Raw genomic sequence first — 16,232 nt, forward strand, 5'->3', positions numbered from 1 at the left:
TGTGTGTGTGTGTGTGTGTGTGTATGAAACATGTGTGCGTGTGTGTGTGTGTATATATATATATAAATATAAAATTAAATATTGTATGAATACCTTCATTATGAATGTGTTTTGGGGGATATTTGTGACAAGGGATTTAGTAATTTTTAAGATAAATGCTCTATGTCTCTAAGATGGTTAATTAAACAGTTATGTCAAAATCAAATTTTAACAATTACTTTTCTTAAACATAGTTTAAGAATTTGTGGGGCGCCTGGGTGGCTCAGTGGGTTAAGCCTCTGCCTTCAGCTCAGGTCAGGATCTCAGGGTCCTGGGATCGAGCCCTGCATCGGGCTCTCTGCTCAGTGGGGAGCCTGCTTCTCTCTCTCTCTCTCTTTCTCTGCCTACTTGTGATCTCTGTTCTGTCAAATAAATAAATAAATAAAAGAATTTGCAATTAATGTTATGTGAAATGATGAAAGTATTAAATACCACTTAACATTTCTTGTAGTATATGTTTGATGTTCATCAAATATACAGTCTTTTTCATTTTGGAAAAATAATTTTGAATTTAATCTTAATATATATGTTAGAGGTGTGAAAGCCAGTATGGTACTGTATTTTGAAACTGTGTCTCTGGAGCAAGGCAGAATTGGGTTTGAAATCTGGCTCCACACTTACCAGTTTGTCACCTTAGAAAACATGAATGAATTTTCCCTAATTGTGTTATTTGTAAAATGGAATTGATAATGGTAGTTATGCTTTAAGTTTGTGATGAAGATTCAAAGAAGGAATGTGTACAAAGAATCATATTGGTGATGATGCAGCAAATTGTGTCAATGGAATTAACAAATTCTGTTTATGATGTAATTAGTGTTTCCCAAGAAATGATTACAGCTCAAGATTGACATATTCAAAATGAAATATTCTGGATGACTACATAGATACTTCTTTCATAGGACATTTGTGTTTCTGGATAATTTATTTATTTATTTTATTGTACAGGTTTGATACCAGCATTGGTCCCCTGGTATACTCTGATCAGTATTTACAGATCTCAACCAAACTTCCCAGTGAATATATCTATGGTATTGGGGAACATATTCATAAGAGATTTCGTCATGATTTAAACTGGAAAACATGGCCAATTTTTACCCGTGATCAACTTCCTGGTGATGTAAGGAACAATATTTTTTTAATAAATAATATTTTTTAATAAATAAACTATATTGGATCAGATGACAACTTTCATCTACTTGAAACCATAATTTATTTGATGTCAATGATACTTAATCTAGCAGCTCGTTTACTTAAGGGCTGAGGATTTACAATAAAGTCCTAAATCAACTCAAAAAGTAACCAACAGATTTTATGAATGCTTCAATAGGCATATATATCTAATTTATGAATATTTTCTTTTGATTCTGATTTTTATATTTCGTCATTCCCTTTTCAGTCGTTCTTATGCTTAAGCTTATCCGTGGCAGGGCGCCTGGGTGATTCAGTTAGTTGAGCGGTTGAGCATCTGACTTCTGATCTCAGCTCAGGTTTTGATCTCTCGGTTGTGAGTTCAAGTGCCATGTTGGGCTCTATGCTGGACATGGAACTTAATTAAGAAATGAAAACAATTTCTGGGCTCTCTATTCTGTTCCACTGATCTATGTGTCTGTTTTTGTGCCAGTACTATGCTGTCTTGATGATGACAGCTTTGTAATAGAGCTTGAAGTCCGGAATTGTGATGCCACCAACTTTGGCTTTCTTTTTCAATATTCCTTTGGCTATTCGAGGTCTTTTCTGGTTCCATATAAATTTTAGGATTATTTGTTCCATTTCTTTGAAAAAATGGATGGTATTTTGATAGGGATTGCATTAAATGTGTAGATTGCTTTAGGTAGCATAGACATTTTCACAATATTTATTCTTCCAATCCAGGAGCATGGAACATTTTTCCATTTCTTTGTGTCTTCTTCAATTTCTTTCATGAGTACTTTATAATTTTCTGCGTATAGATTCTTAGCCTCTTTGGTTAGGTTTATTCCTAGGTATCTTATAGTTTTGGGTGCAATTGTAAATGGGATTGACTCCTTAATTACTCTCAACTCTATGGTCAACTAATCTTCAACAAAGCAGGAAAGAATGTCCAATGGAAAAAAAGACAGCCTCTTCAATAAATGGTGCTGGTAAAATTGGACAGCCACATGCAGAAAAATGAAATTGGACCACTTCCTTACACCACACATGAAAATAGACTCAAAATGGATGAAGGACCTCAATGTGAGAAAGGAATCCATCCAAATCCTTGAGAACGCAGGCAGCAACCTCTTCGACCTCAGCCGCAGCAACATCTTCCTAGGAACAATGGCAAAGGCAAGGGAAGCAAGGGCAAAAATGACCTATTGGGATTTCATCAAGATCAAAAGCTTTTGCACAGCAAAGGAAACAGTTAACAAAACCAAAAGACAACTTACAGAATGGGAGAAGATATTTGCAAACGACACATCAGATAAAGGGCTAGTATCCAAAATCTATAAGGAACTTAGCAAACTCAACACCCAAAGAACAAACAATCCAATCAAGAAATGGGCAGAGGACATGAACAGACATTTCTGCAAAGAAGACATCCAGATGGCCAACAGACACATGAAAAAGTGCTCCACGTCACTCGGCATCAGGGAAATACAAATCAAAACTACAATGAGATATCACCTCACACCAGTCAGAATGGCTAAAATTAACAAGTCAGGAAATGACAGATGTTGGCGAGGATGCGGAGAAAGGGGAACCCTCCTCCACTGTTGGTGGGAATGCAAGCTGGGGCAACCCCTCTGGAAAACAGCATGGAGGTTCCTCAAAATGTTGAAAATAGAACTACCCTATGACCCAGCAATTGCACTACTGGGTATTTACCCTAAAGATACAAACATAGTGATCCGAAGGGGCACGTGTACCCGAATGTTTATAGCAGCAATGTCTACAATAGCCAAACTATGGAAAGAACCTAGATGTCCATCAACAGATGAATGGATAAAGAAGGGGTGGTATATACCCAATGGAATACTATGCAGCCATCAAAAGAAATGAAATCTTGCCATTTGCGACGACGTGGATGGAACTAGAGGGTATCATGCTTAGTGAAATAAGTCAATCGGAGAAAGACAACTATCATATGATCTCCCTGATATGAGGACATGGAGAAGCAACATGGGGGGTTAGGGGGATAGGAGAAGAATAAATGAATCAAGATGGGATTGGGAGGGAGACAAACCATAAATGACTCTTAATCTCACAAAACAAACTGGGGGTTGCTGGGGGGAGATGGGGTTGGGAGAGGGGGAGAGGGTTATGGACATTGGGGAGGGTATGTGCTATCGTGAGTGCTGTGAAGTGTGTAAACCTGGCGATTCACAGACCTGTACCCCTGGGGATAAAAATACATTATATGTTTATTAAAAAAAAAAAATTGGAAGGGGAGGCGAACCATAAGAGACTATGGACTCTGAAAAACAACCTGAGGGTTTTGAAGGGTCAGGGGTGGGAGGTTGGGGGAACAGGTGGTGGGTAATAGGTAGGGCACGTTTTGCATGGAGCACTGGGTGTTGTGCACAATCAATGAATACTGTTACACTAAAAAATAAATAAAATGGTAAAAAAAATTAAAAAAAATAAATAAAATGGTAAAAAAAAGGAAATGAAAACAAAAACAAACAAACAAAAAAACAATCCACAGCTAGTCATTGCACTAGAATCATTCTAAATGCTAACTGTTCTATATCACTTTGTATGATATGGTGACTTCCTATCCATTGGACATCATATTGTACATCTATGCCTATTTCTTCCTCTTCCATTACATATGATCTTCTTCCATAGGCTTAAATACTTGCACAGGGGAACAGTTCCCTTTGTAAGTACTGAAACATGAGGTTCTTTATCATTTGTACAATAAGTCACTAATAGCTAATTTGAAGTTTAATTTCCCAAGAACTTCTCCCCAACTCTCACATGCAAAATTAGTCTTTACTTTCTAACCCTTTATTCATATTTTAGTATGACAATCACCTCAGGTTAGTATTTGTGTATATATTCATATACTTCTAAAATATGAGATTCTTCTGGACAAAGACCCTGTCATTAAGACATTTATACTTATTGATTTATGATTCCTTTGAGTCAATTCTTAGTGATTTTTTAAAATGCCAGTGCTAACCATTTCATTCCCAAAAATGAATAAATGGATTGTTGTTTTAAAGAGCTTCATTTGATAGAGAACTACTACTAAGAAATTATTAATAATGATTCTACCAATCTTTTTTATATCATCACTATCTGTAATGAATATGTAATAAACACTAGGCTAGGAACTTCATAACTATTTTCCATATATTCTTTCCTTTGAACTTCCATATCCAGCCAGGAACTGTTTTCTTTTACCTTTCAAGTGTATTTGCAATTGGTCTCAACTATTTTATGTACTCATTAGCTCTTCACAAACATACTGCAGAAGTTCTGTGAGGATGGACATCACCTTGGAATTCCCTGAAGTGCCTTGGGCATACATGGGGCATAATGAATAAATGTGCCATTTTCTTATCATTAATACCTTATTAAAACTCAATAATAATAAAACATAAAGTTAAGTAATCTATTTATAGTCTGATGAACATATTATGTCATATATTTTATGTATTAACATATTAATCAAAATAAGTTAATTTTTTGCTATAGGGTTTCATATGTTAAGTACGGTGGAGAAAATTAGTATAGAGATATGAGAAGTAAGTTACAGAAACAAATTGTAATAGATAAAGGCCATTTTAAATATATAGATTTAAATTTCAAATATACCTTAAAAGTTAATTTTTAAATTTTTGCCTTACAGAATAATAATAATTTATATGGCCATCAAACATTCTTCATGTGCATTGAGGATAATTCTGGAAAGTCATTTGGTGTTTTCTTAATGAACAGCAATGCAATGGGTAAGATATTTAATATATTTAAATATTATATTTATTTAATATATTTAATATATTTAAATGAAGTTTAACCTGAAATGTTAGAACTGCTCTCTTATTTCAATCACAGATATTGCATGTCAGAGTAAACTCTATTGTTCATGATTTGCTATGTGAAATTATTACAAGCAGGTATCATTGTTAGTATGACAATGGAATTTTGCCTATCAGTACTTCTATTTTGGGGAGAGTGTACTGCATTGTGACATTCAGGTACTTTCTTTTCCCTTCAGAGCAATACTGAAACACAACCATGAAAAGGCTTATTCCTATTTCCACAGCCTCACTTGTTAAGTTAATATACCACTACAATACAAAAGAGAAATGTCCATATAGGGAGAGAAAGAAGGAAGATTAATTTTTTAGTTTATCATAATTCAAGTAATGTAGAATATATATTTTAAAGATTTTATTTATTCATTTGACAGACGGAGATCACAAATAGGCAGAGAGGCAGGCAGAGAGAGAAGAGGAAGCAGTCTCCCTGCTGAGCAGAGAGCCCAATGCGGGGCTGGATCCCAGGATGCTGGGATCTTGACCTGAGCCGAAGGCAGAGGCTTAACCCTCTGAGCCTCCCAGGTGCCCAATGTAGAATATTTTTTAATCGTTGTGCATGCAATACTAATGTTTAACAGATAAATCAGTGATAATAAAAAACTACAAAATTAAACCATGTCCCAGAAAGAACAATATATTATATGGTTATCAATGTATTATCTACATTGGGAAAAAAATAAACACTTTTATAGTTTTTCTTAGATATTAACATGTGATAATATGATCTTTCAGAGAATCTTCAATTACAACTAATTGAAATGCAATTTTAGAAAAAAATATTTTTGTTGTGAAAGGACTGATCTCTTGCTATGCAGGGGATCCAGGGAAAGATTATGACAACATCTGTAAGAAGAAACATCTGGGATATCCTATCATAAGCCTCATATTTGGTGGCATTCTTTTTCTCCTATATTCTTCCTATTTTCAGTATCTTATTTTACCTTAATTATTTAGAAATATGTGTAAAAATATATGGTTAATGTGAAGCACTGCAATTATTTTATCACTGTGTATATTTTTACTACTTATATATGCTTTTTTAATTTTATTTATAGAAATTTTCATCCAGCCTACTCCAATAATAACTTACAGAGTTATTGGTGGAATTCTGGACTTTTACATCTTTCTAGGAGATACACCAGAACAAGTAGTTCAACAGTATCAAGAGGTATCTTCTACATCTATTTTATAAAATTATTTTCTACTATACTTTTCTTTCATCTCACATCTAATTTTATGTAAGATATCTGGGCCCTCTTAGCTAAATGTATTTTTAAATCTTACCATTTTTCAGGAGTGGGTAGATGGATTTTGTTTTTTCCAATACCATGAAGCCTATGCATATATTAAATGTCTATATTCCTGATATCAAATTGTCCTTGCTTCTAGGCAGCTGAGTTCAGGAGTCGGATTTCTTTGAAATGTTGAGAAATGTAGTAATCTTTACTTATTTATGACCTACTTTTATGGGATAAAGCAAAGGGAAGTATCTTATCTTCAAGGCTGAGGATAGGCAATGGATGTATAGGTCATATACCCCTTTGATAAAAATCCTAAAGGCAAGTGAGTTATAAGTAAAGTTAGTGAAATTTGCTGTTAATGCACAGTAGGTAAACTCCAGGAAAATTGGATCTGATGCTTAGGAATAGAAGGGCAGATTCTGATAAATAGTCTGAAGTCTTATATCTTCTGTCTAACCAAATTTTGCTTTCCTATTAAGTAATGTGTTCATGAACCTAAGTCCAAGATGGGTCATAGAGAGATAAGGAATCCAGTGCTTACCTTGAGACTGCTTCTAAAATATAATTCTGTATTTTTTCTATATAATTATTTTATACAATTGTTCTCTTGTGACTATTAGTTTATATAATTCCTGGTGTTAGTATGGGAAAGTAAGCATAAGATTTAAGGATTATTCCATTTTTTAAAATCTTGTTTTATTGACATAGCTTTGACATACAATTCCCATTTGCTAAAATGATGTTACGGGAGAAGTAATTATTATAAAAAAACTTTCTTTAATAAGGGTCCAAAAATGTGAAATGAGAGTAGGTAGGGTTTTACACAAGTAAATAATTTACAGTGTCTAATAATTCCCAAATTGCTATTAAAATATATGAGTTTCAGAAAACCACACAAATTTTATAGCCTATAATACTAAATCATAATTACGATGTTAGGCTGAGGTTTATGCAGACTTTGGGTATGGTTACTACAACATCTAAACAGTGGATAGCACATTTTTGAAAGAATTCGACATTGGCTTTATGAGTTATTAGCTGGGATTTTTCTCTACCACATGCTAAGTGAAGTCTGTGGTCAGCAGTAGTAGAGTTTGAGTTATGCATGATGTATGAATGCAGCACACGTATAGTATAGTGGCATGCTTGCTTACATCATTTTCTGAGTAGCCTTGCAGAGGCTTGAATTTGAGCAATAACATAAATCATGGTGTAGAATACAGCACAATTAATTACTGTGGCATTTAAGTGAGGTTTAAGTTATGTAGAGAGTAAGAAACTTTAATTCTTGTTTGAAGAAAATCAAAATTTTTTCTGTATAAGCTAACCCACAAGCTGTCTTAATATTTTAAAATTTAAAATTTACTTCATTTGACTAACCAAATAGTTTTAAAAACAATGCTTATATATAAAGTGTAAGATAAATAATATATGAATTAATATGATATGTAATAATATTTTGTATACTTTTATTAAAGACAAATTATGTCATATACATGTATAATACACAAAGACATTTTAATTACATGTCCAAATCTTTAGTGAAATTCCATGAAACATAAAGTGTTTGTGAAATGAGTTTAAAAATGCTATTTTTTTAGTTTTGATACTAATTTATTTTTAAAATAAATTTAATGTTTAATGAGTAGATTATAACTCAATATAAGTAATTTTTTAAAAATGTTACATTGTGGTTTTTTAGACATATGTGATAGAGAAATCATGAAATATACATATATGCACCTAATTTTAAAAAATGCCAATAAAGCTTATATTACAAGCTTTATATAACCTAATACTCAGGGAAAATAATTACTATTAGTTACACCCATATTTCCATATGTAAAATTGTATCCTTTGTTAGGATGACACACTGGTATGCTGTTGCTGGTGTGCACTGAGCACCAGCTTCTTTGGGTCACAGAGAGTGAGAGGAGAAGAGACTCTATTTGGCCCAAGGGGGAGAAACCCTGCATGTGAATGACATAAGTATACTTGATAATATAAGTGGCTTGGAGACTTACAGAACATATTTTATTAATATTTTAAAAATATTAATATTTTGAAAAGGAGAAAAATAAGCACGAAAATATAAGGGGATAGAAATTATCTAGTTTTAAACATTTTTTTCTTACATGGGGACCATTCATTCACTCATTTATTCATTCTGTTGCTACAGGAAGTGAGAGTGTGCTGGGACAATTTTCTTTTTCTCTTTGATGCTATTTTTATATTCTCTTTTTTTAACTTTCCATGCTGGGAAAAATATACCTTTGCAAATGCTGCTTTCTTAAGAGCTAACTTTCTAATTTTTTAACACAAAATAAACAAAGATGAGTGACAAAACGTAAAGTTCTAACAGAATATGCAGGACACAGAATTCAAGTAACACTAAATCTTTGTTCAAAATATGTAATTTAACTTAAGTAAACAGAATAAGAAGCATATTAATAATAATTTTAATGCTCTTTATTAAAATTAATCAAATACCCATTTACTTCAAGCTCATTGGACGACCAGCAATGCCAGCATATTGGAGTCTTGGATTCCAACTGAGTCGCTGGAATTATAAGTCACTTGATGTACTGAAAGAAGTGGTACAAAGAAACCGGGATGCTGGCATACCATTTGTAAGTGGGATGAAGGGTTTATGGGAATATACATCAAGTTAAATATTATCACACAATAATAAATGTATGGATTATTAAGCTGCATTTTAATGATAAAGCATTTTTCAAATCCATACATAAGACCAGGTCTTATTGAAATTCTAAGAACTGATTATGAGTTATACTAGAACAGAATACATAGTTAACTGTGAACATCACATTCAGCTTTTTAATATAGACTGTTTTTTACAGACGATATGCTTTTTAAGGTAAAAAATATTTAGGGGCATCTTGGTGGTTCAGTTGGTTAAGTGTCAGACTCCTGTTTTCAGATCAGGTCCTGATCTCACAGCTGTGGGACTGAGCCCCATGTTGGCCTCTGTGCTCAGTATGGGGTCGGCTTCAGAGTCTCTCTCTCCCTCAAATAAACAAACAAGAATCTTTAAAAAAATTTAAAGTATTTTACGTAATATGTATGTTTTCTTTTCTTTTTTTTAAAAAAAGATTTTATTTATTTGAGAGAGAGAGAATGAGAGGGAGGAGGGTCAGAGGGAGAAGCAGACTCTCTGCTTAGTAGGGATCTGACAACTTGGGGTTCCATCCTGAGACTCCAGGACCATGACCTGAGTAGAAGCCACCTCGGTGCCCCTTTGTTTTGTTTTCTATGCAATGATTCCCATATGTAAAACATAGTACTTATCCAGTGACCATCACTGATATAACTGTGAGTAATTATTTAATGCTTTTGTACTTTAGAACTAGAAAATTACTTTTATAAATAATTACAACAGTGTTTTTAATGAGATAGAAGGGATCTAAGTACGTTTACTTTTTAATCATTAAATTTATAATACAAATTCATTGGACTTAAAGGTTGAAGTGATTAAAGTTCTTTCAATACTAATTAAAATATACTCTACTTAATTTCAGGATACACAGGTCACTGATATTGACTATATGGAAGCCAAGAAAGACTTTACTTATGATAAAGTTGCATTTCAGGGGCTCCCTGAATTTGTTCAAGATTTACATAACCATGGACAAAAATATGTCATCATTTTGGTAATAACATTATATATTTAATATGTTTTTAGTATTCACACTTCTGTAACTTAATAGATTTTCTATAGTTTCTTCTTTCTATTATTAGGACCCTGCAATTTCAATAGATAAGCTTACCAATGGAGCAGCATATGAGACCTATGATAGGGGAAATGCAAAAAATGTGTGGGTAAATGAATCAGATGGGACTACAGCAGTCATTGGAGAGGTAAATTATGATATTCATTAAAGTTGTATTGTTAAGATTTAGGTTGTGCAAAGTTTTTATAAGACTGTGTGTGTGTGTGTGTGTAGTTGGTTTCAAATCTGGACTCAATGATCTCTAAAACAGTTCTTGTAAGAAGACAGGTAATTTTCAGTGCTATATATAATTAAAACAAAACTAACAAAATATAATTTAGATTACAAAAATTCTAATAATTTGGGGTAAGTTAGTTGCTTATATAAATTGATTACTTTTATGTTGGGTATTAAATTTTATGATTTACATTTAATCCTCACAATAAAATAATTAGGTAACTATGATTAGAATTATTACTTTATGGGTGAAAAAAGTGAATTTGAGAAAGGTCTAGTAACTTTCCTGATGTCACAAAGCTAATAAAAACAGAGTTAGGAAACAGATTATATCCCAAATGCATAATTTTAACCAGAATAAACATTCTTTTGGTGACAACCTTACAAAATATATCAAAAACTGTAAGGTCTAGATATATTGACTTGGTAATTCCACTTCTGTAATTTAATCAAAGGAAATAAAATAAGAGATAATGTCAATTTATAAAAAAAACATGTTTATTATAGCATTATTTACAATAATGAAGAATATCCTAATCATGTTCTATTACATTCATTAAAGTAAAAAATTCTGATGAAAGTCTTATTCAAATATGATGAGCTCCATCAGGAGATAAAAGCTGAATTTCTTCTTCATAATGCCTACTAATATCTTACAAAATAGACTTTATTAAAACCTGCTCCATTTGATATGGATGGATCAGTTAGTCAATATGCATAATTTGTATTATAAAACAGTATGATTTATTTTAGTTCATCTGAAATTGAATTTCTCTTGCCTATCATTATTTTAAGTAATAAGTAGATAATTTGAAGACGTATAAATCATAAAGAGACAACATAATATGTATAGTGTTTAATAGCATGGACTCAGATATGTGATTGCTGTGTTTGAATTCCTTCTGTGTCATATATTAGTGGTGTGATCTTAAAAAATGTATTTAATTTCTCTGTTTATCACTCCTTTCATCTGTAAGGTGGGTTTAATTATAGTAAATAACTCATCTGTAAAGTGGAGATTAAAACATAATGCCTCTCTCCTACAGTTTTAGTAATGATTAAATGAGCTAATAATTATAAATATGCTTGGAACAAATGCCATATTCTCATTTATTAAAAAATAAATATACAAAAACATTTTTACTTGAATTTCTTGGAAGCAAATATCTTTGGAAATTAAATAGTATGCTTTCTTTTATCAAACAATGAATATATTTTGTTTTTAACCTAAACTATTAGGATGCTGAGAAAAAAACTTAGTTGCAGTCAAAAGAGCAGCCTCTTTCCATGCTGTTATATTTTTGCCTTTTTAAATGCTTTATGGTCTCTCTCTACTTTACTGTCACTTAAATGCATTTTAAAGTAGGCCCAAGATTATTATATAGATGATACATGGATCACAGGTACCTAAAGAAGTTCAGTATTGTAACTTTAATATTTGTTTGCTATTTGCACTCATTAACTTTGTATTATTACTTACTTAATTTTCCTTTCTTCTATGTGTATATGTGAATGATCTATTCTTTTAGGTATGGCCAGGATTAACAGTATACCCTGATTTTACTAACCCAAACTGCATAGATTGGTGGGCAGATGAGTGCAACATTTTCTATCAAGAAGTGAAATATGATGGACTTTGGATTGTAAGTAGCTATTTTAAGCAATTTTGGAAAATTAACAGAAATATTTTTCTATAAAATAATTGTAAATTTGACAAGGTATAGTTTGTTATGTATTGAAAATGAAATAAAAACAACATATTTTTCTAGAATGTATAAATTTATATCTGTTATGTTTCTGAGTTAGAAAAGAATTAAAACTAAAAACTGTAAATTGAGAGTTTTCTTCAGTAACACACTGAAGAATCAATTTCATTTTTGTCACTAAGGTGCTATATTTTTATGACTCATAATTTATGTTTGAAAACAGTTAAGAATTGAAGATAAGTAGTGTAATTCTAAAAATATTTATTTTGGTCTACAGTATTCAAGCGATTACAGCAATATGGACTATAATAATAAATAAGCACTCAGCCTTTAGACACCTTTTTTTTTTTATTTTGAATTCATGGGATAGAATGAAGCAAAATTGTAATAGGCTAAGTGTATTATCACAAGATAAACAACAGCAGCAACAACCAAAATCCTACGTTTCTGGTAAAGTTATTAAAGGAAAATGCTAATGTTTAAAAGTTTCTTTGAATGAAGTTTTATCTCTATAACTGTTGATTGCTTGTTTCTGAGTTTATTTTATAGAATGTTACTGAATGATAGTCAATGATTTAGTGGTGTGATCCCAGGATTCTGTGTTTCAGAAAAAAAAAAGTCTAATAAAACTAAACACAGGGATCATCAAGGTTTTTGTTCAAAGGTATTATAACTGCACAGAATTTTGGAAGGAGGTAATGGATGTCCTAAGGATAGCTATACTTTTCTTTGGTTATTTGGTTACACAATATCTCTACCTTCATGAATAGCTCATTTTTCATTCAATGATTATTTTTTAAATCAGTTACTTAGTTTACAAGTGGTTACTTTGCACCATCAATACATCAGGTATGTTCTGGAGAATACAAAGAGGAAAATGATGTTTTCAGCTAACAACATGGAACTGAGTTAGAGGTTAGCATAATCCTCAGAATTATTTATGATGAATAGAATGAAGATGGAGAAGCTTTAGTTATTTGACACAAAATTAGTGAGATCACAATAATTCCTAGCTGCTGATAGTCCTAATTTCAATGTATTATATAAATCAAAAGTTTCTGGTTTTTTTTTGTTTGTTTTATTTTGTTATTGTTTTTGTTTTTGCTAGGAACAGTTTGAGTCCATTAGAGAAGAGCTACAGAAATGACACTTTAGGAATAGTAAAAGAGAATCTGAATGTGTTGTACATAGAGAATACTTCATTTCCTATATCCACTGAAGACACACACTCAATTCATCATCAAAGAGAGGGAGGGGATGGGACGAGGAAGAGCATCTGAGAACGGCAGAATTGTTCTCATACTAACACATAAACATTTGACTAAGCTTAAAAAATAAAACACATGGTAATCAGTATGAATTCAAATCTCACTAATCATCACTGAATTAATTTATATGATGTATAAACAGTGGTTATACCACTTCCGACTCTTACTTGAATAACTGCCAACTCCTACTGCTCAATTGTGCCCTTAATTCTTTCACTTTCTTCAGATTATTTGTTCTGATAGAATGAACATACAGTAAAAAAGAATTGTTATTTAACTGCTGAAATTTTATTTTTAGGTCAAATTTTAAAATAGTGTTAAAGTTTTCTAGATTTCTAATTTAAACTCCAAGCTAATATTTTGAATTTAAAGTTTAAATATTAAAATCACTTCCGAAAATGGTATGAGCTCAACAGTCATTGAAAAATAGATTTTTCCCATATAAGTGTATACTTGAGTTATCTTTTTGCATGCAAACATATACTTGAATTATCTTTTTTTGCATCATTTTTGAGAAAATCTTCTAATCCTCGAGAAATAAAAGCCTAGGGGCGCCTGGGTGGCTCAGTGGGTTAAGCCACTGCCTTCCGCTCAAGTCATGATCTCAGGGTCATGGTATCGAGTCCCGCATCGGGCTCTCTGCTCAGCAGGGAGCCTGCTTCCCTCTCTCTCTCTCTCTGCCTGCCTCTCTGTCTACTTGTGATCTCTCTCTGTCAAATAAATAAATAAAATCTTTAAAAAAAAAGCCTAATGCATTTGGTATAATTAAGACTGAAGCTGTGATTTCAAAATAAAAGCACTAATCAATATTTTTAAAATTCAAAGATCTTTTTTATGGATAAATATACACATTGTAGTGATCATGTTATGATTTCATTCTTAAAAATCTAATAAACGGAATTCTTCAATAAAGAAGCTCAGTAATTTCATATATAGTACTAGGAAACTTGAAATTCGATAGGAAGATGTATTCCAACAATTCATAAATCCAAATAACTAGGCTTATTTGATTATAATCTCTCTATATTTTATAGGAATATTATAATAATTGAGTTATTTTAAAAATTATTTGAAAAATCTGGCTATTTTTATTTAGATTGAGTTCACATGTGGAGCTATGAAATGCCAACAGAGTTTTAAAAAATATTTTATTTATTTATTTGACAGAGATCACAAGTAGGCAGAGAGGCAGGCAGAGAGAGAGGGGGAAGCAGGCTCCCTGCTAAGCAGAGGGTCTGATGCGGGGCTCGATTCCAGGTTGCTGGAATCATGACCTGAGCCAAAGGCAGAGTCTTAACCCACTGAGCCACCCAGGCACCCCAATATTTTTTAAAAGTTATTAGCCACCAAACATTTATATGCAATTTTCAATTGACTTTAAAGTATTTATTTATTTGACAGAGAGAGATCACAAGCAGATAGAGAGGCAGGCAGAGAGAGAGAGGGAAGCAGGCTCCCTGCTGAGCAGAGAGCCCGATGCGGGACTCGATCCCAGGACCCCGAGATCATGACCTGAGCTGAAGGCAGCGGCTTAACCCACTGAGCCACCCAGGCGCCCCAATTTTCAATTGACTTTAAAGAAAACCTTCATAAATATCCCTAAAAATGTTGTTGACAATTCCTAGGAATGGTCATTACTTGATTTGGGATAATTTGAAAGACACTTGAATATCTGTAGGTGTACTTATTACTGTCAATTCATTGAGGTCTTTTCCTCATGCCTTCCACTGCTTTGAATGTGCAGCTTGTAATGTTAAAAATACTAATTGATTTTATTTTTACATGATATTAGATACATGTAGCATCACTCAAACAATGTGTGTAAGTTAGAGAAAAATGTTTCCAGAATTTTCAAAAGTACATATAGACAAAATACATTACAGAGATACAAATAAATTCTATTACATTATGTGTAGTATGTTTAATATATTCATAATACAACCTTGCCAAGTTGACAGGATATTTTAAAAATAAATAATCAAACGGCAAATATTGTATTTGTTGTAAAATATAGTTAAAATCATAAAAGTTTTTATTTTTTTCTTATTAGGTTAATATATTTGTTTTTTTGAGAACAGAAGACTCTTTCCCTTTATATTGTGAACTGGTGAAATAATATATTTTATTTAATCTTGTTTACATGGTTGTATGTTAAAACAAATATTTTATTTATTTTTATTTTTAAAGTGTTTATTTCAATTCTACTTAGTGAACATACAGTGTAATATTGATGATTAAACAAATATTTTTGATCAATTTTCATTTGAAATAAATTAATTTTTCTTTAAAAATTGTTAATTAAATTTTGTAAATATTGTCTATTTGGAGTGAATGCTGGAAGATCTTGTGAATTTTATTACAAATTTGCAAATACATAATTCAAATAGAATAACATAAATTTCATAGTAAACATTTTGCCTCTTATTTTCTCAAGAATAATTATATACAAAAGGAGTTAAAGAGTTTAGAAAGAGTCTTAAAGTTTAAAATAATGCAACTCAATTCCCAATTATGAATTTCAGCAGTTGAAGTTGTTTTTAAATTTAATGTAATTCGTGGATTTGTGAAGAAAATACACTTAAGTTCACCTAAAATTATTGGCTGTGTAACCCTGGTTTCTCTTGTATTAGTTTTACTGGACATAGGAAAACAAAATTGAATATTATATCCCAGGTAATTTCAATAAAATAACCCCAATACTTTAGAATAACTACATAATTTTTCTTCTTTATTATTATTAGGATAATATTTGGGGAATGGAAACATTTACCTTTTAATATCTGTTACCACAATGAGAAATTTATTTTGTTCCTCCCTTGAACAACCTTAAATTTTCACATTAATTCCATCTGAGCATGATGTGAATGGCAGAAGGGAAGAGTAATAAAGAAAATATACTTCTTCTGAGGAAAATAAAATTAACAACGAACTTGACTGAGTGTGAAGCTGTGTGAGAGCAGAGACTGCATATCACACAGATGTGGAAAATACACTTCAA

The 16,232-nt window shown here is 31.9% G+C and overlaps 1 protein-coding gene across 2 annotated transcripts in view; it reads left to right on the forward strand.

The window, feature by feature from the left end:
- SI (sucrase-isomaltase) overlaps positions 1-16,232 on the forward strand; it is a 107,062-nt gene that overhangs the window by 11,700 nt on the left and 79,130 nt on the right. For both annotated transcript variants that reach the window (XM_046002560.1, XM_046002561.1), the window contains 7 exons: positions 985-1,156; positions 4,859-4,958; positions 6,107-6,219; positions 8,797-8,922; positions 9,832-9,963; positions 10,052-10,171; positions 11,790-11,903. In XM_046002560.1, coding sequence (XP_045858516.1) covers positions 985-1,156; positions 4,859-4,958; positions 6,107-6,219; positions 8,797-8,922; positions 9,832-9,963; positions 10,052-10,171; positions 11,790-11,903 — 877 coding nt within the window. The remainder of the gene's footprint in view (positions 1-984; positions 1,157-4,858; positions 4,959-6,106; positions 6,220-8,796; positions 8,923-9,831; positions 9,964-10,051; positions 10,172-11,789; positions 11,904-16,232) is intronic.

This window comes from Meles meles, chromosome 4 (assembly GCF_922984935.1).
Source record: "Meles meles chromosome 4, mMelMel3.1 paternal haplotype, whole genome shotgun sequence".
NCBI lineage: Eukaryota > Metazoa > Chordata > Mammalia > Carnivora > Mustelidae > Meles > Meles meles.